This window comes from Chiroxiphia lanceolata, chromosome 3 (assembly GCF_009829145.1).
Source record: "Chiroxiphia lanceolata isolate bChiLan1 chromosome 3, bChiLan1.pri, whole genome shotgun sequence".
Classification (NCBI taxonomy): domain Eukaryota; kingdom Metazoa; phylum Chordata; class Aves; order Passeriformes; family Pipridae; genus Chiroxiphia; species Chiroxiphia lanceolata.
Genome location: NC_045639.1, coordinates 51559646 through 51587066, shown reverse-complemented (window position 1 = coordinate 51587066; position 27421 = coordinate 51559646). Strand labels below are relative to the sequence as shown.

The 27421-nt window shown below is 37.4% G+C and overlaps 1 protein-coding gene across 11 annotated transcripts in view; it reads right to left on the bottom strand.

Moving 5' to 3' along the window:
* CCDC170 (coiled-coil domain containing 170) overlaps positions 1-27421 on the bottom strand; it is a 40993-nt gene that overhangs the window by 309 nt on the left and 13263 nt on the right. For 10 of the 11 annotated variants that reach the window (XM_032684553.1, XM_032684550.1, XM_032684557.1 and 7 more), the window contains 9 exons: positions 25474-25730; positions 21123-21267; positions 19208-19393; positions 12493-12810; positions 10383-10583; positions 8421-8594; positions 7025-7267; positions 6285-6521; positions 464-2145 (listed from right to left, as the gene is read on the bottom strand). In XM_032684553.1, coding sequence (XP_032540444.1) covers positions 1948-2145; positions 6285-6521; positions 7025-7267; positions 8421-8594; positions 10383-10583; positions 12493-12810; positions 19208-19393; positions 21123-21267; positions 25474-25730 — 1959 coding nt within the window. In that variant the 3' untranslated portion in view covers positions 464-1947. Of the gene's footprint in view, positions 1-463; positions 2146-6284; positions 6522-7024; positions 7268-8420; positions 8595-10382; positions 10584-12492; positions 12811-19207; positions 19394-21122; positions 21268-25473; positions 25731-27421 lie in introns of those variants that run through there. The other variant, XM_032684548.1, reaches the window with a different exon arrangement.

Below are 27421 nucleotides of genomic sequence, written 5' to 3'. Positions count from 1 at the left end.
CCTAAATTTGTAATGTAATTTACTTAACTTGCAATTTATGGCAAATCATGCTTTGTATGATATTTATTAACACTGATGAAGAAAACAGGTTTTGTTGTTTGAGTAATAACTCAAGCAGCAATGCCTATAAAACCAGCAAAACACAAACTGAAACTACTTGTATTATCTCACAAAGAATTAGAAAAGTATTGCATCCATCTCCACACTAAATTTCCAACCAAGATATCATGCCTTAAACATTTCAATCTCTTACTTTACTTGCAATTTCTTGTGCCAAGTTTAAGTCTATATAATTTAATGTTAGCTTTTTTTCTTTGTTCCATTTATTAAACTTTACCTTAAAAAAAAGAATCACAGAATCATAGAACAGTTTGTGCTGGGAGGGACCTTGAGGATCATCTATTTTCAACTCCTCTGCCATGGGCAGGACACCTTCCACTAGACCAGGTTCCTCAAAGCCCCATCCATCTTGGCCTTCAACACTTCCAGGGATGGGACATTCACAGCTTCTCTGGGCAACTTGTTCCAGTGCTTCATCACCCTCATAGAAAAGAATCTCTTCCTATCATCTAATCTAAACCTGCTCTCTTTCAGTTTGAAGCCATTCCCTCCAAAACAACGTTACGTGATAAAACAAGAAATTATATTGTTTTTAATCCAGGTAGCCACAGGAGCACAAGAAAATATTATTTAGTTTATCTCCCCAAATGACTGATTTATTTTACAAACAAGTCATTGAGAAATGATTCTTCAGAAGCAAGTGAAATAAAAGTATGCTTTGAGTCTGTAGCCAGATACCAAAATTACCACTCCTATTTGAAAAAGTGTAATTTTTCCTAAAATAGTGTGTTCAGTTTTACTGAGTGGGTTATCATTTGCTGAGATACTGTAGAAAGCCCACAAATGGTCAGACATAAATAGATTAGTCTTCTTTATTGTTCTAAACATCCATACAAAACATATAATAGGAACAAAAAACTAAAAACACAGAATGAAGTTGACTGTGCTATGAAAACAGATTTACTGTTCATACTTCTTTTAAAAAATCATAAAGTTTAACAACACTCAGAAAAGTTGATAGAAAGTTTTTATGATTAAGAGGTAGTTCTGTACACCTCACCATTGCTTCTCTGAAAATAAAGACTTAAGTAATTCATGTATTTTCTGTAACGGACAAGCATTTTACAATTATAAAATTTCCTTAACTCAGAACAATCGCCATTTATTTGGCCTGTGGATTAACTGCCCAAGGAATACAGCAGCTAGAAGAAAAATTTTCAAGGTATCATGACCAAGGTCACCATTCAATTTTACCAAATATATCTACATCAGGCACGTGACAGGAGCCTGTGAAAAAGCCTTTGCTGCAAAGCTTCTTGTTTTGGCACAAGCACAGACAAAGGAAAACAACAGAAGTAAAAAAAAAAAATCCCGTGTTCAAAAATTGAGATAATCCTCTAACTATCCAGATAACTATCTTGAAGCTAAAGTCTTTACACGTAAAAACACAGAGAGGTCCCATTTGGCAAGAGAAACAGTGGCAGGACAACCCCTACTTTATTTTATCCTTGACACCCAGAGGTAAATCAGAAGGAATGAGACTAAAGTGGACATTCACTAACTTCTCAAGTGCTTCCCAAAACTGTGAATTGACCTTGGGTGACTTCAGTGTCTCTGCAATGAAACTGGAGGGTATCGTTGATCATAACTGAAGGGCCTATCATTTTCATAACTGAAGCATTATGCTGGCCAGAGATTTTCTCTTTGCCATCTCTAGGCTCCTGGCTTTACTCTATCTATTTGGCTCAGTCTCCCTATCGAAATTCAAAAAATCAGACCTAGTTGGTGTCTGTAGAGTAGGGAATAGAAATAAGTATCTCTTTTCTGTGGATGTGTAGCAGGTAAGGCCTTAAGCAAAAAGAAAATTTTACTTTGTTCTGTCTCCTTTCAGTGAAGAAGCTGTACATTTGTCTGCTGCTCCTCTGGTGCCCTTGCCACGTCTTTGAGGCAGACACAGGGGAAGCAGTGGTGCTGATAAGAGTGAATCAGCTCATCAAGACATGTAATGATTTCATAGTCAGGAAGAGCCAGGCTGGCAATGTTGAGGCCCAGCATCCGCGAGACCACCTCTCGGAAATCTGCCAGCTGCAAGAGTAAACAGAAAGGAATAAATCAAATAGCAAGCAGAGGAGATGTCTGGGAATACACACACATATTTGCATACATGCAAACACAAGCATTTGTATTTTCAGTGCAAAATATAGGCATTTCTGCTGCTGCTCAATACAAAGAGCAGAGGTGGCTGCAAAAAGCCACTTAGGGGCACACGTCAAGTCACAAAACACATAAACAGCCAAGATGTTAAGTATCTCAAACAAAAAGCACAGTTTCAAGTGTTTTTAGTATCTTTCACAGGCATATCTTCCCTGCTAACTCAACTGCAAAAGCTGAGGAAAACACAGGCAGAGGAGCTGTACTTGACTCAGATGACCAGAAGGTATACAGACGGCTGCAAACTCTGATGGGCACAACCCAGAGTACAGGCTAAGATCCTGGTCCTTGACCACTGTTTGCCACTGCTTCTCTCCACCCTGCACTTTCTTGTGGAAAACACAGAAGAAAGGGAGAAGTTAGAAGAAAGGTGGAAGTCTGGCACATTCCTTGGTCTAACTTTGATGTGAATCAGGATACAGCCCATATTCAAGATGCAGCTTGGGAAATGCTTGTTTTTCTTCTCTGCATAGCTGCTGAAAATATATCATAGGAATTTGACAAAGTAATTCAAGACACCAACTTTCTGCAGTTCCAAAAGGACAGACATCCGCAACTAATTGTCATCACTAGTGACACCACCAGTAACTAGATTAAAAACTTAAGGTCAGTTGAACATTAATGCTGATTTGCTCTTCTCAGCTCTTAATATGGATGATTACAAGTCAAACTGCAATGCCTCTTCAATGGACAATGCATTACACAGTCAAAATCATAAATGCCTTAATACCCCTTATCATCAGCACACAAAACAGGGAAATGTTCCTATTTGAGGAAATATTCTTGTCTTGCTATCTATTTGAATGCCAAGATCCACATTCCTAAACATGAAAGTGACTGAAAATGTCATAGTATCATCAAAACCATCCAGAAACTGGACTCATGCCCTGGTGCGGCAGCATCCTCACTCCACCAGTCGTGCCAAGGGCTAACGTTAAGGAGATAGACACACTCCTGAAATATGTGTCCAATCCCAATAGTACTGTGCAGAATTCTAAAGCAGTTATACAACACCTGTGAGGAAAGGTTTTTGAAGCCTTTCGTGAAAACAAGGTCTCAGTTCCAAGACTTTACCAAAGACAGTTTGGTTCATCCCAGTACAAACCCTGAGGAGCTGCCATCAGTTCAGAAACACAAAAAGGAAACCACAACAGTCTAGGACTGGTGTCTGGAGTCCTCAGCACAAGACAGACATGGACCTGTTAGAGTGAGTCCAGAGGAGGGCCACAAAGATGATCAGAGAGCTGAAGCGCCTCCGCTATGAAGTCAGGCTGGAAGAGTTGGGGTTGGTCAGCCTGGAGAAGAAAAGGCTCCAGTGAGACCTCATTGCAGCCTTCCAGTACTTAAAGGGGGCTTATAAAAAAAGAGTGAGAGTGACTATTTACACAAGCATATAGGATAGGAAAAGGGGAAATGGTTTTAAACTAAAACAGGAAGATTTAGATTGGAATGTTATGAAGAAATTCTTTACTCAGAGAGTAGTGAGGTACTGGAACGGGTTGACCAGAGAAGTTGTGCATCCCCATCCCTAGGATTGTTCCAGGCCAGGTTGGATGGGGCTTTGAGGAACCTGATCTAGTGGAAAGTGTCACTGCCCATGGTGGGGGAGTTAGAACCAGATGATCTTTAAGGTCCCCTCCAACACAGACCATTCTATGATTTTATGATTTGAGAATTCAGTCCCAGCTGTCTGTATTACCAAGACAGTGCAATGTCTTCAATGAAATGTTGGAACAATGTTAACACCAAAACCCCTTAAGTTCCCAGATATTATCTTCAAAACCAATTCAGGAGGTCACTGATGCTGGGCTCTGGCAGTGTGCTAAGTACCATATAACAGAAGCTAAAGATATTTTTAAACATCTGGATCACAGACAGGATGAGCAGTCAGCAAAGCTGGAATTTGTCTGTTCCAGCCTTTGGACTAAGTACACTCCCGAAAGAACCTATACAGCAAACCCAACTGATCTTCCATGAGCACATTAGGGTCTGCACTTAGCACTAAATTTCTTGCTCTCATATCTTTGCTGCTGCAAGCTGTTCAACTTAATTACAGCAACTGTGATTAAACCAAATTGTATTACAACCATGTAACAAATGTAATAATCAAATCAAATTTGATGCACTGACACTGATTATTGATCTGGCAGGATTTGGCCAAAGGGAATAGATACAAAGTAAAACATTTACACAATCACCTCACCCTTTATTTCTGATGGGAAAAGCAGGTCGTACCTATATTGAAGGGACAATAAACACATCAAGAATTCAATGACTTTCATCAGCAAATAACCTAAAGTGGAAAGCACAGAGAGCCCTTAAAGAAAGCATGTAAGCCATTCATTTATGTGAATTTTTAGACAGAAAGACTTTTTTATTACATTGTGGCATATAAAGTACAGTGCAGGTAAAGTTGTAGTTCATTGAAAAGGCAGAAAAAGGGTTGATGACAAAGAAATATTCCACATAAACTGACAAAGAGAAGCATTGCTCTTGGCTGCAACAAAGGTATTAAAAACACAACAGCTCTGCTGAAATACTAGAATCTAACAGAAGAACCACCTCTCTATTTAAGGTTTTCTTCAGAAAAACTCCTAAGATAATCACAATTTGAAATAAACAAGAGAAATAAGAAAAGATAAACATCACTCAAGACCCAAAACCAAAGTTATGCTACAGCAGTGAGCACTCCTGCTAAATTTTCTTTGCACCTTCCATTCAGTGAGTAAAATTATCTGAAATAAAAAATCATGAAATTAATGCAATTTAGAGCATTAACCCAAGATACTGCAGGGCCAGGCTTTGGGGAAGTAAAAAGATTTCCAAGAAAAAAGATGCCCAGGTTGTTAGTCTTCTCTCCATGTAAATAAAAAAAATATTTTTCTAGACTAATTTTTTAAATAACATTCTTAAATTTCATCCAGAGTCACTGTTAAGGCTGACATATGGCATAAAATTTTTAGCTGCAAAACCTAATATTCTAAGCAGTTGAAACAAAAAACTTAAAATTATAAGTTTTTTACTTTGAAGAAGCATCCCATTAGCTTTCAACAATTATGCCATCTATAACTTTGCTACAAAACAAAATATGCAGAGTAATAACATACACGGTTCACAATTTTTTGAAATTAGAATGGAACACATTTACTAATACATTTGCCACAAACTACTTACACCCTCCCCAGGATAAATTACCACAAAACTTTTTCTGACCTAAATAACAAAGTTTATATCATAAATTGATCCAAAATAGTTACATTCAATATTAAGTCGGGGGGGGGGGGGTGTGCATGCAGTTGGGGTTTTTTCTTGTATTTTTCAACATTCTTTAAGTTTATGGCCTATACACAGTAATGCAGAACCATAGAATCATTTAGGTTGGAAAAGACTTTTAAGATTATCAACTCCAACATTTAAGCTACGTTGCCAAGTCCATCACTAAACCATGCCTACACATCTTTTAAATACCTCCAGGATTGGTGACTCAACCACTTCCCTGGGCAACTTATTCCAATGCCTGACTACCCTTTCAGTCAATAAATTTTTCCTAATATCCAATCTAAACCTTCCCAGCACAACTTGAAGCTGCTTCCTTCCATCCTATCCCTTAGCCTTGCTGAGTCTCACACAGTTGTCAAGGAGAATGTCCAGGAGACATGAATGAGAAATGAAAGGAAACGGATGAGAAGTTGGTAAGTTTTATGCCTAAGATATCTGGAAAAAGACTTACGTTAAAAGAGATCCCATGATTTTAAAGCATTTTATTAGCTCTTTAAAAGGTTATATAATATTTTGTGATGAACAAAGTATTTATTGCCCGTATTTATTATTCTATTGCAAAACTTTGCCTCTCAGAATCACAACTGTCACTCTGACTCACAAGAGTGAGCTAAAATTTCCTTGTTTAATGATGTTCAGAACAATTTTAAGCGCAGTTGGATAGCTGCTCCACATATACCACATCCTGATATTCTAAGGGACCGCTAGCACTTATCAAATACCTATACACCTACCTGTCTCTCTCTTTTTGCTAGTTCTGCAAGGGTTGTTTTAAGCACCTTCATTTCACTGGTAACTGCTTCTAATATATTTTGGTTTTTTTCTTTATCTTCAGTAGCTTTACGTTCCTTTAAAAGAAGTTCTGATTTGACAGATCTAAGTTGTTTCTCAGCTTTTTCTTTCATTCTTTCCAATTTGCCTTGAGACTTATTGAGTTCTTCTATTGTTCTGTTCTGCTCCAAAGTTTTGATCTGCAATAAGATAAAGAAGCGTTAAATTTTTCATACTTTTTCATCTAATGTGAACAAATAAGCAATCACAAATAAGCACTTTAATGTGGGTTCTTATGGGTTCTTGATCAAATCACATGTACACAGGAACAATTAAAATTTAGCATCTTGCCTGTTGTATGCAAGAAAAAAAAGCCATTTTGCCCCCATATCTATATGAATAGATCTTCTGCATGTAATGTACGGGAAAAGAGAAGATTACAGCCACATCAACAGGAAAATGAAAGGATGCATATATCATATTTTCTTACACTACTCTGAAAATTTACACTGTGCTTTACAGACACTTCTTAGTGTATCAATAAAAATTGCAAAATATACCAAAACGTTTTAATATTATATTTACTTTTGCCACCTAGATACATTTGAGCAGTTCTCTATGAACACATTTATAAATGAACTCCAGCTGTATACAACTGGAATAGAAAAATGGCAAGAAGCACAAACATAACCTTTTAACTCACCTTAAGTTCATTGGTTTCACACAGCTTGGCTTTGAGATCAGTATTCGTTTCCCTTGCCACATCAAGCTGCTTCTGTAACCTCTCTATCATCTTATGTAAATTTCTGACAGCAAGATTGGCCTCATCCCTTTCCACAGCTAAGGCAGTCCTGATTTGCTTCTCTTCTTCCAGCTGGGTTACTTTCTGCCGCAGAAGGTTCACGTGAAGCTCTTTGCTTTCAAGTTTTTCCTTCTGAGTCTTCAACTTGTTTTCCAAACACAAGGATATTTAAAAAAATATATGTGAATGACAGTGGCACTACACAGATTGTTTTGCAAATTTAATCCCTGTGTTGCACATATAACCTGAACTCCTTTTCCTCTCTTGAAAACTGTGTAAAGAAGTATCAGTATATATACACTAACTTGATACTCCTTATATTACCAATTCATTGTGCTTCTCCATCCCTGAATTTGCGCACTGCCTTTTAGAATGATTTTACACAGAGACTTCATCCTATTTGAACATAAATACTTGTGCATCACTCATAACATCTGAGATTGCCTGAAGTATAAGACACCAGTCAAATGCAAGATGCAAGAGAGATTCATTAAGGAGACAGTGGTTTCAGTGGTGGTAGTTTAAGTTGTTACAGAAGGAGAAGCAACATACAGAAATAAGGAATCTTTCATCCACTGCTCCAATGCCAGGTCCAGCAGCTTAGTTTTTTAATTTTGCTGCTGAAGGAGCTACTTGTTTTCAGTTTATCTGAACTGAGCTGCCAGGCTTTACTCTGGAACATCTGAGGAGTATTGACATACATATACTCCCTGCTAGAGAGGCAGTTGCTTCACAAAAAAAAAAAAAGAAATACATTATTGTTTTAAACCTTAAACAGACTCCAATTCTCAGCTCCTCACCAGTCTGATAAGCCTAAACCCTAAAGATTTCACTGTGTTATAACACGATTATGGAGGGATGTTTGACCAAATTTGAACAGATTTGGATTTGTTCCTGAAGGAACAGTTCTTGTTGAAAACACTGAAATTCTTGGTGAAGTACAACCATCACCCTGCTAGTTCCTAGAGAAGTTTTTATTATATATTCCCCTCCCCAGCAGATCCTTTCAGATTTAAATATTGATGGTAGTTGTTTACAGAAGAATGTTATAAATGTCTATTAAAAAGTAGACACAAACACATATCATGTGTTCAACCCACTGGTGGGTTTAGTTGTTTTAATATGCAGTCTGTTTGCACAGTTTGCAAACATCTGCCGTCTTCTTTTTATGAAATGGACATCTTTGAAATTCCTTGTACATATACAATCTGCTGCTTCTAGCAAACCACTACAGAAATATAGCCATAGTAATGTTTATCTTTGAAACAAATAGTAAAGGTATGTCGTTTTTGCATACCTTCCTTCTGAGGCTGTGTGCCACAGTCTTGTTTTCAATCACTGCATCACCTTCCAGTTTCACTAACTGCTCTACCCGGGCTAGAATCGCATCCATATTCATATCAAATCCAAACTCTGCTGCTAGACTATCCAGCTTCATCTTCTCGTTCAGTTGCTCCAGAAATTTCAGATACTAAGATAAGGTGTGGAAAAGTGGGTGAAAGAATAATAAAACCTCATGAAAAGTCTTGAAGTACAATTTAAAAGCAATCCCCCCTACACTGGCATTCAACAATATACAGCAAAGTACACGGTCCACAAGAAATATCATCATCATGGCTAGGCTTCACAAACGAAGATTTGGGAACCAGAAATAATAAAGGCTATGTTTACAGTACACAGTCCTGACACAACTGCAAATTCTCCATATGTACTTATTTAGCCAACAATTTATTCTGTTCATAAATCCCTAGACCTACTGTATTTATCTTCTTAGTAAGACAAGATTCATTTTTGCTTCTCTGCAGCACTAGGTATGTCTGCTTCTGACTCCAGTTCCTGTCTGGAGCTCTGTTGCTTTACATGGATAGGCATGGGCAGGGAAAGTTAGAAAGGACAGCTACATCCTAACTAATAACTGCAAGTGCTGAGATTGCCCAGTACTGTGACTTTTAAAACAGATATAAATGATACCAATGATGCCACCCAATGTAGTCTGAGAAGACACAGGAATATTAACATGGTCTGTCTTTAGCCGTTCTTTGGAAGAGTAAGGTTTAGAAATAACAGCTGCTGGTATAAAAACTGTTTTTATGATTATTTTAATTTCATCTCCATCTGGTGATGAACACATACAGATATGATATATTATTCAATCTGTTTTTTCCTTCTTTGTTCTGCTCTGCTAGTTTTTTAAAAATTGCATTAGTTCCCTGCTCTCAATTAGCCTCTCTTGCAAAATCTAAAGCTATCCTTCTGACTAAGAACTATGTTTCCCTTTGTTTTCTCTTACTTCTTTTGCAGACCATAATCTTTGCAAAGAATCAACAAAACAAAAAAAACAACCCACCAACTAACCAGTTTCATTACTAGTTCATTAGCAAGAATATCCTTTTGTTTTGTGATGCTTCTGCTTCAAAAAATTAAAAACATCATCAGCAGAAGAAAACACTGAAGTTGTGCATTAACAGGAAAAAAATCATAACAAGAAACTCTTTATTGCAGCACAATCTAGAGGCAAATTTTAGAATCTAGGGCCAAATGCTCTTAACAGAGGATGTAGAGAGGAAGAAACAGATCCTTTGTCTGGTTTTCTCCCAGTGGGGTGGCAGTTTCATTCATAAAAGTTGCTGTATTACAGCCTAAGGCAAAACAAATAGCACCAAACTGTTGGTTCTTTGCAAATCCAACTTTCTAATCGCTGACCTTGGCCTAGCAACATGCCATAACTTTGCCTTTCTTAGCTGCATTGGATGGCTGGTTTGGCTTTCTGGGTACCACGCCATTTTTCAAACTTTTAGTATGTGAATGTGTTATAGGTTAACAGTGTGTTCATTCATCCAATTAATAAAAAAATCCTGGTAGCCATGATTGTCCAAGAACATAAAAGAAACAAAGACTGCAAGAGAGATTGCAGACTGGATGATATACATCAGATGATGATATACAGAGATCAGAGAATGCTTTGAAATCAGAGAATCATACAAAGAGCTCTGATGTATTTACAGAGACTTCTTTTAAGCTGCTTTTGGACTGGTGTTTTTTTTCCACAATAATGGACTTGGAACTCAACAGCTTAGCTTTTCCCAACTGCAATTGTTGGTCAAAGAAAAGATATTACTACCCTCTACGTGATGTCTGATTTTGCTAATTTGCATTATTTGGAGCATTGTGAGTAATGCTTCAGATGACCAATGCAATACAATCAGCTGTATCTGTCCTTAGTGACTATTATCCAAAATTAAATAACATGTGTAACTACTTTTTGTTTCTCAAGCTTCAAATCATCCTGCATCAGATCTGTAGTCAGTAATTCTTCTTCCAAGTGTTTCAGTTGATCCTGGAAACTCTCAGAACATTTTTCAGCTTTCCTGCTCCTCTCCAGAGCTTTGTGGTACAATCTGGTCTGATTTTCCAAAGCTTCAGTCAATTTAGCGATTTGGGTTTCAAGTTGAGATACCATCTAGGTAGCAAGCAAATGAACAAAACATATGGAGTTAGGTGGGTGTGGAAATGCTAGAAAGATATGAAAGATGCACCATCAAATTACTAAAAATACAGTGAAATACTTATCTTTAAAATGTGTGCATTTACAAAGACAAAAAGAGAAAAATCTGTTGTAACTACCAAGAGAAAATGGCAGAAGCGGTGACATGTGAGACATCCAAAACTGAACAGCAGAAACCATGTATGAGTCAAATGAGTAAAAGGGACTGCTATTAAAAAAAACCAATAAAAACTAATCAGACACAAAATTTCCAAAGATGTGAGCACAGCAGCAATACCTGGTAGTCAGCTATCATTCTTTAAAACAAGCCAATAAAATCACTAGTCTACTAAGGAGCTGAGTAGAAAAAAACAGATAAGTGATTTAGAAAATACATGCAGCACGTAGGGGAGAATGTAGATATGGATAACTAAGCCTCAGGAGTGTTTCCCAATTGTTAACTGTAAAAGAGTGTTTAACTAAAAGATTTTGCTAAAAAAAAGATAGTAATAATAATTTCTGTAATCTAGCCAGAGCTCAAGGATAAAAGGATAAAATCTCATAACAAGCAACTAGACCAACAATCTTAAAAACATTTCTAGCTGTATACTGTTTACAACACCTACATATAATGTAATGGACTTAAAGTTGTAAACTACTTATAAATTAGATGCTTGAAAGCATCTGGTTACACTATTGCCAAATACTGAAAGGCAGTTCTATCCCAAAAGTTGCTTGCTTCTCTAACTGTCATATAAATTATTTGGTTACACAATCAATTATATTGCATTTGTAACTCAGTGTTCAGACACTCATCTCCAAGCAGCCTCTTCATTTTAAGCATCTGGTTGGTTCCTGCTAATAAAATGAACAATAGGCACACAAAGCTCCCATTAATTTTGTTGGCACTGAAAGGTTTCCAATTCAAACTGCAATTAAATATAAACAACGGTTTGCACCCAACTTGCCAAAAAAACACTGAGAAATTAGTGCTGCTTGTACAGCAGTAGAAAAAACTAAACAATAATAAAACTGCAAGAACCCACACACATACTTTATGCTTTTTGCATCAAAAATCACTCAGCAGGAAAAAACCAGTTTCAGTAACTTGTTCCCCCAGAGATGTGCTGCTGTTAGAGAATCCAGAGCCCTCAGAGTGGCCCTGTGTGTAGCCAGCTACAAAATACCTTTTGATTTAATGTGTGATAATAGTCCTCACTGACAAAATTAATAAATGCCCATGTAAGCAAGCAAGCGAGAAACCTCAGTGCAGTGTCAGGATACTGATATTGGTCAGATTACATTCTGACTTCCTCCTGAGTTGTCCCTTCTCTACCTGCACATTCAAACACAGCTTTGCAAACACTACCAGCCAAAATGCCTCAAGCCAAAGCCAGCCGCCTTCCTTGTATGGTGAACAATGTTTAACTGTAAGTGTAAAAATACTTCTTTATTTTTAGATGCAGGTTTTGAGGATTATAGGGAAAAAAGTTGCCTGGGACAACTCATCAATTTTATCTGCTTTGAGAAAGAAGTCACTATTGTAGCAGCAAATCCATGCCTCCATGCTTGTTCACAACCACATAGTCACTTTTGATGTCTGCCAGCACTGAAATCAAATTTCAATATTTTAGCGGAAAGACCATTCCAACTCTTTTCTTCCTAACAGCATCTATTATTAATTTAATTTCTGAACTCTTCCTACTTAATAAAAAAAAGATGCTTTTCACCTATTACCTCAAATCAACTGACAACAAAATTAAAGGTTTCTGTAATTTCAAAACCTAAGCAGAAGGAACCAAAACTCTACCAGATGAAAAAAATGAAACAGGATCCAAAGAGAATAAATACACACATTGGGCAAGTGCAGTAGTTGCTGACTTACTATTTGTTTACTCTCCTCTTTACAATTTATTTCTCGAATTCTCTCCAAAATGGCCTTCTCGGACGGTTCAACTATTGCAGATCCACTGCTGAGCAGGGTAGCAATTTGTTCTTTAAAAGCCTCTAAAGAACTCCAAGCAGTCCTGGCTTCTGCTCTGCTGCTCTTCAAGCTTCCATCTAACTCGCAGGAAGATTTCTTCAGACTGTCCAGTTCCCTCTTTGAGGTGTCCAAGGCTTTCTGGTTAACAGTCAGTTTATCTTGGAGGTTTCTGATCTCCATCTCTAAACTCTGTCTCTCTATTATAGCGCTGTCAAGATCCTAAAATGCATGAAAAATTAAACAGGAGTTTTTAAATCAGTTATAACCCCTCCCCACCATACACATATGAAAGTTTCTCTGCAGACAGAGAAACTAGGACCCATAACGCTCATATGGATTCAACATCAGGGTTTCATAGAACTGCTATTGAAATTGATAAAAGGCCAAAGTCTGCAGTAATCACTCTACAGATTAACCTCTGGTAGTGGCCTGCAGGAAGGAATATATGCATAAAATATGCAGGTTTAAAAAACCCCACTTTTTAATTGTAAAACTATTGATATCTTATTTTTCCATTCAGACAATATGACCTGAAAAACAGTGAACAAGATGTAACACTAATAAAGCCGAAGTACTACAACTCAGATAGAAAAGGATAGGATAGGATAGCATATTTCAGTTGGAAGGGACGTGCAGTGGTGATCAACTCCAGCTGCCTGAGCAATTCAGAGTTGACCAAAACAATAGACACAATCTGTCTGAAAATAGCGATAAGAGGTGATCCCTCAGATCAGCTTACTTAATGTGACAAAAATTCCTGAGATTATCTATACACAGAAATGGGAAGTGAAGGACCAAACAAAGGCTTGGTTAGGAAACAATGAAATATAGCCAGTACATACATATCTATATCAGTTATATACAAAATACTGACCTAACAGGGCAAAGTAGACAGACAGAATTGTGTATCCTGACCCAGGATGCCAAAACAAACAACAAAAGAAAAATTAAAGAAAAATAACCATCTAAACAGAAAGAGAAAATAATCTCTCTCAGTCACCTTGTGAATCTCTTTCCCCACAATACCAATATTAAGAGTGCCTACATATTCATATACAAGAAAAATATTTGCAGTGAAACCAACTAAAAGTATAACAAAGACTAAGTCTTCATTTCTAGAGGCATTATCTGATAGAAAAGAACAAATGGGAAAGAATATTACTTCACACATGACACAAAAGGAAAGAATATTAATTCACCCAAGACACAAAATTATGACAGATGACAGCATAGTTACAGAGAGTGATTGAATTCCTCTGGAAGTCTCAGTGGTTAGCAGAGGCTCAGTAAGTGGACTGATATGAGTTAAGATTGTGTACACTGGAATTAAAGAATTGTTTCTGGAGCAGTGATGAATATGGTGAGTACTCAAGGGTCTCTCAGGGTCTATGTGTGCTTGCTGTAGTCATTTGTATCAATAGAATACGTGCCAATCAAGGAGCAGATCTGGGAGCATTTACATAGATCAGCAGGGAGGATGGACAAAAGGGGAGTTTGCAGAGCACCGTTAGAAAACCAAATATAAACATACGATTCTAAAAATAATTAAATTTTTAATAGCTTCAAAATGGGAAACATGTAAAAACACAAACAAAACCAAACCCTGTCATTTAGGACATTATTTTTTACTATAGTAATTGTACTAAATACTAAAGTAATTACATAACTGTTTTAGAAACATGTTGGCATGATTCCTTGCCATTTTCTCTTTTTTATTCTAAACAAGTCCTATTAATAGGAAATTCCCACCTGTGCTCAGAATTACATTATGGTAATTACAGCAAAGAATAAAGTGTAATTTATTTCAATTACAGTTTTCAGCAGTGTGTATTTTTCCTTCCAGAAAGGCAGTGCTAAATTAGTTTGCCAGTACCAGGGATCTTATCTAATTACAATCTTGTTTAAATTGTGAATATCTGAAAACAAACACAGTCAAATCAAAAGATCAAGATATAAAATAAGGAAGTGCAAGCCACCAAACACTGGCTGGAAAGCTGCCCAGCAGAAAAGGACCTGGGTATGCTCACTGAACATGTGCCAGCAGGTGCCCAGGTGGCCAGTGGCATTCTGGCCTGTATCAGAAATAGTGTGGCCAGCAAGACTACAGAAGCAATTCTCCCCCTGTACTCAGCACTGGTGAGGCCACACTTTGGATCCTGTGTCCAGTTCTGGGCCCCTCACTGCAAGAAAGACATTGAAGTGCTGGAACACGTCCAGAGAAGGGCAATGGAGCTAGTGAAGGGTCTGGAGCACAAGTCTGCTGAGGAGCATCTGAGGGAGCTGGGGTTGCTTAGCCTGGAGAAAAGGAGGCTCAAGGGAGACCTTATCGCTCCCTACAACTGCCTAAAGAGGTTGTAGCCAGATGGGGTTTGGCCTCTTCTTCCAACTAACAAACAATAGGACAAGAGGAAATGGTAGCCCCATAGTGCATCAGGGGAGGTTTAGATTGGATATTAGGAAAAATTTCTTTACTAAAAGGGTTTTCAAGCACTGGAACAGGTTGCCCAGGGAAGAGGTGGAGTCCCCATCCCTGGAGGTATTTGAAAGACCTGTGTACGTGGCACTGAGGGACATGGTTAATGGTGAACTTGGCAGTGCTGGGTTAACAGCTGGACTCAATAATCTTAAAGGTCTTTTCCAACCTAAATAATTCTATGATTCTATTAACACCAGCACCTCAATCAGCATCAGGGTTTCAATACAGTAAGTCAACTACACATACATATAAAGAACCCACATTACATTAACAGTAATAAGAAGGCACAAAAGAGAATGCAGGTATTTTCTAGATGAATTCTTACACCACCTGCAGCTCGTTACCACTGTTATACCATAAGGATCGTAAACTAGCTTGCTCTCATCTTCTCTGATGCTTCAACCTGAAAATATCTGTGATGCCTGCTGAAACCTGTCTCAAATATGTATTTTCTTAATGACATCATATAAACAAAAAAGAAAAAAAAATCCAGGTTCTGAGAAACTCATTCTTTTATTTGTCTGTTGGGACAAGAAAAACCTAAAATCATGTGCTTGTCTCTCCTGCAGTCTAAGCATTTGGGTATATTTAAAATGGCTATATTAGGTAGCCATGTTTCTCAAGTTTAATCAATTTCCTTAAATAATATTTTTATATTTTAATTAACTGGTTTTATACAGTCAATTTATTTTAATAAATGCATATTGATTAGAAACTACTTGGGTAAATTTTATTCACTAACATAACAATACAAGACAATATTGAATACTGAAGAGTATTTTCTCGGTTAATTTTTGCATTAGAATATTTGTATTAATTATAATTGCTTGATTATATTTCAAGTACGTTCTTTAAAGATTTTGCATGGCGCACATCTTTACAAAACACGTTTGAAACAGCACTTCAGAGTGAAATCACAAGTATTTCCAGGTTGAATCATCAGCAGAGATGTGAAATAAAGCAAGATAATCCACTAGTTTTTGTGGTTCATCAATGGCAATGCTGTATGAAGGGCAAATTATAATCTGGAAGAATATATGCATCCTTTTCTATACCTTAGATAAATACCGCAGAGGAGTTTATTAAATTTTAGAAAGAAACTTTGTTAGAACTAATAAGACATTTTAAAGGACCTACAGACACTCTCAAAAAGTGTTATAATTCTGTAATTATGATTAGCATAATCAATAACCACTGTCTGGACACACAGAAAGAAAGAACAGATATTTTCATTCTAGAAATCTAGGGAGCATTTAAAAGTAATTTTTCATCAAATGCAAATTTGATATCCAGCACAGCCACAATAACGGTACGCACAATATTTGCAGATTTCTAGGAGCAAACTCTTGCAATACTCTGTCAGAAATGTGAGAAGTTTGGAATTCTAAAAGAACAGTAATACATTACAACAAAAATAGCTTCTTGATTGCCTTTTTTTTTTACTTAAATATTTTACTTATATACAGTTTCAAGACTGTATTGGTTTTTATTCTTTGCTGCTTGCTATTGTCATACAGTGAGACAGAGGGGAACAGATAAAATTATTGTTCACTTGCTAATGTTCCTTGAATTAAACCCAAATAACTGCAACCCATACATATCAAATATGTTAAGAACATTTTGAATGTATTAACCTTAAAACATAACCAACTGGATTTCATTTTCTTCATTAAGAATTTTGGAATATAGACAGCTATCTCCTTCCAGGACATAAAGAAAAGCACCTGGTCAAGAGAAAGAGTTCACAGAAATCATAAGGAGCAGGGGTGGAAAACTACCTGGCAATTAAAACTGGCAATTATTCAGAGAAGTGGCAGGGAACAATGCAGTGTCTGACTCTTGCTAGAGATGACTGACAGAACAGTGTGATGGTCTCTATATGCTTAGAAAACATTTTAAGAGAAAACTGGCGGAAATGGGCTGCCATCTCACTGAAGATGGCCAAAATGTCTGGTCCTGAGAGCTTCGGGCACACACAGGCATACTTGTATTCAACCTCTGCTGGGTAAACTCAGCTACAGGCAATTCCATTAATTAAGTTCAGAAAACAGCCCAGAAACACACAGCTGAGTACAAGTCTTCTGGCACAAGAACAGTATGGCTTTCTGCTTTTCGCCTTTACAGGGGAACATTTTACAACATGTGCAACTCTGTTCATGTGCTTAAACTGTGCAGCAAAGTATATGATAAAGTCCAACTGAGTTTATGCTGCTGGTGCCCTCCCTGTAACCTACTAAGACACTGATCCACGCAACAGGGGATCCCATACATCACACTTTACATGTGAGGATTTAAGTATTTTTTGGGTTTTTTACTTACCTTTTCAATACCCAATTTCTTACTATGCTTTTGTGAACACAAAACCTTCAGACACAAACAGATTTACTCAGTGTCTGCTAACGTAAGTAGCTAAACTGAAAAAGCGCTGGAGGAATCTTCAGCCTCTAGATAAGCCCCAATGGCATACACTTCATTTGAAAGGCAATGCTAATAATTTAGGAAGACATTTCTGTAAAATTAGTTAAATAAATTATGTATTTGGCATATGCACAATAATGATAGGAAAATATTTTTTGTAAAACTAGCTCAACTTAGTAAATGCTTTGGCAGTCAGAGCAAACTTGCAAAACAAGTCACAAAGGAAGCCCTAATCTTGGTTTAAAACATCTCCTGATTCTGGTTTACTTAGTAAGTAAACTACACTCTGTTCTTCCTCACACACCTGTGTTTGAAATGAAGTATGAGAACAAAATGTTCTCAAAAAGGACCTGTTTAAGTTTTTGTGCAGGTTCTCCCTCAGTTTCACTGAGTCTTAGAAAATTTAACACAGCTTGGTAAGAACTATTTTCAGCAGTAAGTAAAATTTATGACCCTTGTGGTACTTAACATTTATCTTCCCCACAACAAATTCTTTCTTCTCCAGAGTACACTGCCAGCTATTTCTCATCTCCTAAGTATTTTGCTTACAACCAAATCAGAACACTATATCCTTTAAAGTGTACGGTGGCGGTCTTTTGTTCAGAAAAAAAAAAGAATGCTGGGGGTGGGGAAAATGCTGTATTACATTTGAAAACTCACTTGCACAAGGTTGCCTTTATGCTTAAAATTTCTTCAACTCAATTGCACACAACTCAGCTACATATCTGGCAGTCTAAATTTCATCCCTTATTTTCTTAAGTTCTGGCCATCAGCTTTAAACACACTGTTCCACCTGTGGGAAATTTCCTTTATGGGCTGCTTCCTTTCCACAGTTACCACTCAAAGTACAAAGCAATGAGGAAAACAGCTACAGAAATGTTCTTTGTTTGTCCATCATTTGAGATGTACAAACTCTTAATGGCAAGTTCTCCTGGAGCAATCAAATCTTTAAATCACGTACTTTTCCTTTCCAAATCATAGCTAGGTGAATTTGGTGAATACCTGACTTACAACTTAATTTACATTTCTCATTTGAGCATCTTTCCTGCTGCAGAGATTTCCTCTATGGTTCCCCAAGAGTAAAACAGTGCTTTCCTGCAAGAGCCATCCTACTGCCTACAACTTTTTGGGTAGGAGCCAACAGTTATGAAATACAAATTTATAATGCAGTGAAAAGATAATCTAGAGTGTCTGGAAGCCAAGACACTTTACCTTCCATTCCTTAAAAGAAAGAATAGTGTCTTATCAATTCCTTTCAATTTCTCATTAGAATTTTTGAAGAAACTGAGTAAAAAAAAACTCAGAAAACTTGCAGTATCATATAAATGTTATTTAAAAGAGCATTTTTTCATTGCTGCATGCTTGTGCCTCAGATGTACTCATTAACTCTATGCACATTTGTTTATTTACATGTTTGTGTAAGCACAACAAAGGCTACAACAATACCAAGAAAGCAAAAGTAGAAATTTGCAAACAGCATTGGAAGACATCAAATCTGCATCAAATCTATTTTACAAAATGTTTTTGTTTCATCTCTATATATTCTGAAACTTCAAAAAAGTTGAGAATACCCTCAGAAAAATGCCTTTTTTAGAAAAGACCCTAATCGACCTAAGTTTTTCAGAAGCATTTTTTGTCATACAATTCCTATTGAAAATTAATTTGAAATGTCAAGAAAACGTTTGAAAACTAGACAAACATACAAGTAATGCAATTATGTACCTTACTAAGTTTTTCCATGTCTTGATAGTATCCTGCCACCTTTTTTTGCTCCTTTGTCACTTCTGAAACTAGCCTCATGATAGTTTCTCTGCTAGCTTTAGACTCCATCTCATGGACATTCACAGCTTCTTGAAGAGCAGCAACCTGGTCTTTTAGTGTCAGATTTTCTTTACATATTTCAGAAACCTTGAGAAATAATTCAAGCATTAGTAGCTTCTTAAAAGCACTTAAAAATTACATATATTCATCCCCGTATACCTGTTCCTAATCATCCCAATAAAGAAATGGTATTCCTGGTGACCTCTATGTCAGATTTATAACTGCACTCTGCTACTCATTTATAAAAGAGTAGAAAGACAATTAAAATCATAGAATCGTATTTTCACCATAAACCCCCACCTTAGTATAAAGTGGGTCAGATTTACTCCAACACAAACTTTATGATCTATTAAGCAGGTGGAGAGCTACTGCTGCTGCATATCCATGCTTGACAGGAAGGTCAGAAAAAAGATCACGTAACTGCTTCATGTGAAAAGCAGACAATTTCAGCCTGGCTTTTTAAGAAAGCTGCAATTTACGCTCAAAACTTTTTAGGCAAAGGAGATTTGAGTTAGTAGCAGATATTTCATAAGTAATTCAAGGGCAGGGGCAAATACATGGTGTGCTGCCATTATGAGCTGCCAACACCTTGGAAAAAGGAGTCCTTTCCAGGAGTATTCTAGGGCTGTTTTGGTACGTTATGCTCTTTCCAATAACTGGAATTAATGAATGTGGGCACTTCAAAGAGTGAGTAAAAAACATACCCTGATTCCTACTGGCAAGACATTTGTTAAGACTAGAACAGATCAATTCTGTCTTAAATAAAACCATAACATGGAGAAGAAGCTAAACAGATGTGCCAAGACTCAAGAAAAATGAGTTGCTAAGGTTTCCTAATGCACACAGTTTTCAGGACAATTAGATTTCCCAACTACATTTATTATTACATCGTTAAAAGACATCAACATAGATTTTCTAAAGTTCCAATTACTAATTACATTAATTTATTAAAGTATGAAAGAGTTATGCCTCTTGCATAACATCTAGCTAAATTTTGTTAGAGCACCTATTACAATTTCAATGTGCTTGCAATATTGTGTAATATTATGAGGGTAAGTACTTTAAGAAATCACTGTGATACATACCTAGATAATCTTAATTTATTAAGACAGAACTCTTACAATAATGTGAACATAGTGAAACAGAATTTCCCCAAATACCTCATGTGCTCCAAAGAAAAACAGGGATATCAAAGACTAGACAGAAGACAAGTAAAATGCATAAAATTAGACTAAAATGTCTTTCAACAGCATTGACAGAGGTTAAAAGAATATCCAAACTATTTTCCTTTCCTAAATGGAAACTTAGTTTTTGGAACTTCAGAAGTATTCTGAAGAGAAATAGTAGTGGTTTATGATTAAGTCTCAGAAACACCACAAAGTTATTTACAGCACTTTATTACAGGGCACAGTTAGGGTTGCTTTAGAGTATGCCATTTCAGATGTTTCTATTTAATGGTATGTCAGCCCGAGATAAGTGTAAAGATCTAGTGCCATATGTTTACACATCACCTAGTGACTCCCAGCGTTAATGTTTTCAGGAAAGCTTTCAACCAAGTATCTAATCAGGGCTGAACTCGGGTGATAAAATATTTATGCAGATAAGAGCAGACTGAGTTCACGGAGGTCTATTAGTGTTCAGCACCTTTGAAAATTAGTCCAACATGAAAAAAAAAGTCTGTCTTAAATGACAGCACTGTCTGCAAACTATTATAAAACACAAAGATCTTCATCTTCATCACTTGCTTTATTTCTGCGACAATCAAATATTTTTCCGTTAAATCGCTATAGAGAACCCCCTGGCTTCACATAATCACCTTCGACATTAAATGTTCTTGTGGTTTCTCTTTTTCTCTGATGTCTGTGTCCAAGAATCCAGAAAGCTGTGTAAGGAGCTCTTCATACTTCCTGCTGATTTTAGAAGCTTGAGTCATGTTTTCTTCACTTTTATTCCAATATTTACTAGTCAGACAGAAAAAAAATACACATACCAGGATGAATGTTCTCTGAAAAAGAATTCAAGGCAAAAGACATTATCCCAAGACTATTGCTAGCTTCTGCATACCAGCAAATGAATTTTAAAAGTTACATTTAATTTTCTATGGTCTGTTATTTAATACATATAACTTTTGTTGTTCCCTTGTGTAAACATTTATCTTTGCTTTTGATTGGCGCTTCAAAGAATATTCTATGATCCCAACCTCATTCTCAGCACAAGATTTAAATAAAACACAAGAATCAGGTGACACCAATAAGTAGTGCCCTCAAGACACTAGCAGGAGAAAGTGCAAGCAAAAGCTTAGAAAAGGTAAGGGGGGGAAGAGAGTAATCAACTTTGAGTAAAAATATGCTGAAAGCACTCCACATCCCCCCTCTAAAGAAGCTGACAGTGCTGATCAACAAACTCCAAGGAAAGAGAAGCCTCTCTGGACTAACAGAAGTGCAAGACATCCAGAGTACCTCATGAAGGGAAATTTACCAACAGAAGCAGAGATGGGAGACACTGCTTTGCTACACAGTCTTCTGTGGTGCAGCACTATCAATGAAATGGATGGATTAAAAAAGAAAATATCTAAGGACTAACACAAAAGTTTGAAGAAAAAGCAGCTTTTTGCCATCAATTTCGTAACTTTGAACAGGTGCTTATCGTGTGAATACGTATTCCAGCCTTAACTGCAGGTATCAGTTTGTAAATGGCAGATAAGAACAACCAACCAACTAAACTAGCACTCAGTTTAACTCATTAGTATAAATGCGGTTACATCACTTCCCTTGCCAGGGACAAAGACAAGTCCAGCAAACAAGAACCACCACAATCTGCATAGGTAGTTAACAGATAAAAATCTTGCTCATGATGCTGAAATACACATCACTTATGAAAAACTACAAGGAATGAGATTAACAAAAACAGCCAACCAAACAAAGCTCAAAATGACCATTAGTGTAATCCAAAAAACAACTCCAATACCTCTCAGATAACACAAGAGAGGTACTTAGTGGTAGAGTGGAAGACAAGCTATTATGCTTCCAGTTGAAAAACAAGGTACTTTCTAAAGCCAGTTCTTCACACTAGAAGAAACTAAGACATGAGATATAACCAAACAGCTACCTAAAGCAAATATTTTGTTGAAACTCATTTGCTTATTAGAGTATAGCACTACTCTCAGCTTTCAAGGTGGGCATGGTAGTCATTTCTGGACTCATTCTTTTCCATTTCTGATTTCTTCCTCCCCAGGTTGGCAATCAAACAAAACATCATTCCATAACCAAAGAGCAGCACGAGACTCCGGTATGAAATGCACGGTGAGTGTAAACACAGTACATTAAATGGCTTTAAATCAGTAAGTAAAACAGATGGTTCATGAAAATATTTAAGGTGTAGCCTTAGAAGGGAGAACAGCACAGCTGCTGTCAATGCTGCAAAGCGAAAGAGAACTGTAGAATAACAAAAAATTAATAACATTAATTACTGCTCTGGACATTATGAGGGTAGTTCCACATAATTACTGTACAGCACACACTGTGAGCCAAAAGAGCTCTGCCTTCTGCAGCAGACACTGGTCCTTGGAAAACAAGCACCTCACAGCTTTCTCACTTCCAGGCACCTTCCTTTCCTCTATAGCCCCAGCAAAAGCTGTGAGATGGTCACTAAACTGCTGGTCACCAAACTGCTGTCCTGAGAGGGAGGTATGCCACAAGTGAAAAGGCATGAGGTTCCAGAGATGCCATATGTGTATGCCTATATGTTAGAATATGGTATAAGACTGACCACCAATCCCACAACTGTCCTGTGGCTCTAAAAAAATGAGGCATCCACACACAGAACCATGTCTGCTTCTAAAAATAAAAAATCTGAAGTACAAAGCACGTACTTGATAACTCTACAAATAACCTAATTACCTCCAGTAGGGCCATAAAGGTGTGAGCACCCAGAAAATAGGCAATCAGGTACAAAAAAAAGTAGAACACAGCTTTTTCACAGCTTTGCTAGCTCTTTAGAACTAATGAGCAAAGAGAAGGAAGGAAAAGGAAGAAAAAAAGCTTTTCACAGTTCACACTCTAAATATGCCATGGCAAAAGATCTGTTGAGTAAAAAAGCACCATTTTCAACAGGAGAGGTGCACATCCTGGAAGCCAATCACAGAATTCATCAAACATTTCTTAGTCTATCCCCAGGTACAGAATGCAAATATGCATTTCCTACATACTGGCTTGCTCTTCCATTTCATTAGCAATGTTCAGTGAAAATCTTTTTGAATACCTAATTAGGACTAGTCATGTGCCACGTACTACCACGGTGGTTAGACTAAGTGACTGAAGCTCATTAAGTCAGTACATTGGTTAGTATTAAGTGACACATGTAACCATTAGCTGGGGTTGAGAAAAAACTTGGAAAGCAAACACTGCACATTCATGACCAATCCAACATCTTTGTTTCCTCCAAATGAGCAGACTCAATCTCCTGTTACCCCTTCCCTTTTGCCAGAAGTCCAGTGGTCCACTCCAGGTGCACAGTGAACCAGATCTGGGATCGGTAGAGCTGGAAATCAATATTTTATTTTGCTCACTTCTCTCTTGGAGCAGTCACCTGGTCCTGATCACCATGCAGCAACACAAAGAGAACTGATGACACAAGTCTCATGGGTCAAAGAGAGAAGCCAGGACCGCTCTGGGAGTGACAGCAGAGATTTATGCCCATAAAATCGATCATATCACTGTAATGATAGGCTAGTATGATACACAATATTTCAGCAGTTTTCTCCCAGCGAGTTAGGCAAATGGGATAGTGGGTTTTTCTTCCCTTTTTTCTTCTTTTTTTTCCCCACCAGAAATAGCATTTTAAAGAATCTTAATAGTTATTATGTCAGAGATTGATGCCTTTTATGTTGCTAGGATGCATAATACACTTCTTGACTTAACTATAACCTCACTTATACTGGGATCCTATCTAAAATCTTTGGTAATCAACATAAGCACTCTCTAGGCAGAACTTTTGGCAAATCGGCTGGTAATAAACAAGTGCGCCGCAATGGTTTTCTCTAGATTTTAAAATAACTTAGTTATTCACTTCTAACACACAAAGCCTGGCAGAGCTGTGCAAAATACTATTTTGGGAAATACAGACACCTGACAAACACTCACCTTGCTCTTAACTAGACAGTATTGAGAGAATTATGAATATTAGCCTGCCAATGGGTGGAAAAATCCATTACAAAAGTCTACAAGGTGTCTATTAACATGACTGATACCGATTTTCAAATTTTAGTGTTCAGAATATTTTCACAGCAATTTGATTTGTGATCAACATTGCTATCAGTGTCCCTCCCACAGAAATAGGAGCAATTATGGAGAACTGACAGATCAGTGCTCTGATACACTATGCGAAGAACAGTATAGTTAAAAGACACTGCCTTTTATTATCAGTTTTATGCACATTAAAAAAGTAAACAAAACAAGACCACACAGCAACATCCAAAAGAAAGCAGAAGCAATGTCAGAGAAAGCTAACATTACCGAAAGCTGTACAAACATTAACATGTTCCTTTCAGGATGCTACTAACTAGGAATTATACCATATTTCCTTCATTAGACTGCTCCTAACAGACAGCTTTACACTAAGAAAGAAATTCACTTGATGCTGTTCTGGTTCCAGCTGTGACAGAGAAGAGGGGAAAACAGATTGGGGTGGTGCAGGAGCACAGTCACTCACCACTGCATAGTCTATGCAGTATGCCCATGGTAAAAGTCTGTAAAAGATGGCATATAATAAGGACAGACCAGGGCACCAGTCTGTACAAAGTTTGCCTCAGTGCCACACATGGAAATAACCTAAATGAGGAAAGCATATGTATAACTTCTACTGTGTTCAGAGTAACAGTCCTCTGTGCTTCTTTTTTTGTAAACAATGAGGTTACACCAAGCTGACTTATATCATCATTTCACCTTTGAAGGACAAAACACTCAAAATCCTATTTATGGGCTAACAACTCAAAACAAAATTCAAATTTCAACACCTTCCACACTCTCAGGTACAACAGTTTTGCAAGACATTGTAACAGAATTTAGAACTGAAATAAAGATTGTCCACCAAAATATTTTTCTGCATTGACAATTGCACCATTCTGTCATCCCGAACAAAAATTAATTCTCATCTTACATGACTCTTACTTAAGTTTGGTATTTTGATTCTGCAGCTCCTCCTTCAGCTCCCAGTTTTCCTTACATGCCACCTGAGCTGTCAGCTCAGCCTGGTTTTTAGAAGTGGCGAGCACACACAGTTCTTCCTCCATCTCCTGGATTCGTGTTTGCAAAGACAGGAGGCGAGACTTCTGTCTAGCATTGTTCTCCTTATAGCTTTCAGCTTCAGCCTTCAGCTCTTGAAAAGAAGCTTCTTTAGAGATTATGCTGGACCTGAGTTCAAGAAGCTATAGACAGAAAAAGAGAAAATTAATGGAGAATAATTTGCCCAGGTTCGAGGGAGGTGATTATCCTGCTCTACTCTGCACTAGTGCAACCTCTCCTTGAATATTGTGTGCAGTTTGGGGCACCACAATATAAGAAAGATATTAAGCTCTTAGAAACTGTCCAGAGGAGGGCAATAAGGCTGGTGAAGGGCCTTGAGAGGAAGCTGTATGACAAGCAGCTGAGGTCACTTGGTCTGCTCAGCCTGGAGGAGACTGAAGGGAGACCTCATTGCACTCTACAACTTCTTTGTGAGGGGAAGAGGATGGGCAGGCACTGATCTCTTCTCTGTGGTGACCAAAACCCAAGGGAATGGCCTGAAGCTGTGTCAGAGGAGGTTTAGGTTGGGTATGAGAAAATGATTCTTCACCCAGAGGGTGGTTAGGCACTGGAACAGGCTCCCCAGGGCAGTGGTCACAGCACCAAGACTGACAGCGTTCAAGAAGCATTTGGATGATACTCCAGGGTACATGGTGTGACTCTTGGGGATGGTCCTGTGCAGGGCCAGGAGCTGGATTCAATGATCTTTGTGGGTCCCTTCAAACTCAGCATATTCTGTGATTCTGTGAAATAACATGACTGTACTACAAGCTCAGTAATGTGACAAAAAAACACAATTTGGAACAGAAGATTCAGTTTTCTACCACTACAAGACTGAGTGGAGGGATACAACTTTACTTTCATATAACTAGGAAAAAGTAACAGAAAAGGTTTGTAAGAACAAAAGCTACTGTGGGGTAACACAATACAATTTTTCACGATAACATCTTACAGGAAGTTTATTTAATAATTCAAAATTTAGGAAAAGTTTACCTTAAGTTCTGCTGTACAACCTTGTCTTGCATGCATCTGCTTTACAATAAAATTATTAACACCACTATTCCCTCTTTTTTGCCTGCCACTTGCCTCCTTCCAAGTCTGGTGCACAATTTCCACAGAAAATCTAAAGCTGCAGGAAGCTGTAACAGCAAAGTACCCTGTTGTAGGGGTATGGAGCCTCTTCATAATTTGTGACATATTCAGAGGCAAGTAAATCTTTGGAATGTTGTGCGGTAGGCAACCTCTTCTCATCTTATGTAAATCGCTATTTTTTGGTCTGATAATCCAATTCAATGTAGTTTTTTGGCTTTCCTCTCTCTTTTAGTTAAAAATACAATTTTCCATTGAACTATCTCTGCTACAAGCTTCTGGAGGAGACTGAGCTTGAGGTAGACACACCAAGCAAATAAAATTTCCTTGCAATTTTGTTAAAAGGAATAAATAATTTAAAATTGATTTTTTTAATCACAAAAAGCATTAAGGCATGTTTCAGATCTCCTGACAATTCCAATTAAAAGCAGCAAGATGCAATCCAAAGCATTCCTCTCCTATTACATAAAATTAACAGGCAAATAATTAAGCCACATTAACTGCTCTTTATGAGGAGTGGTAGGGCTTTTAACTTGTGGAAAACATTTTAAGGTAAAAATATTTAGGACATTAAACTGCAATTCAGCACAATGTAAAATTCACTGCTCTGCCAGAGTTTTCCAGTGTGACCAAACCCAGGAATATTCAGAGAAATTCAAGAGGCTGGTGAGCCAACTGAACAGCAACTGCCTTGGAAAAGAGAGGTCCTGCTTCTCCTGCTTCCAGCCACACATGCCTGTCCTCT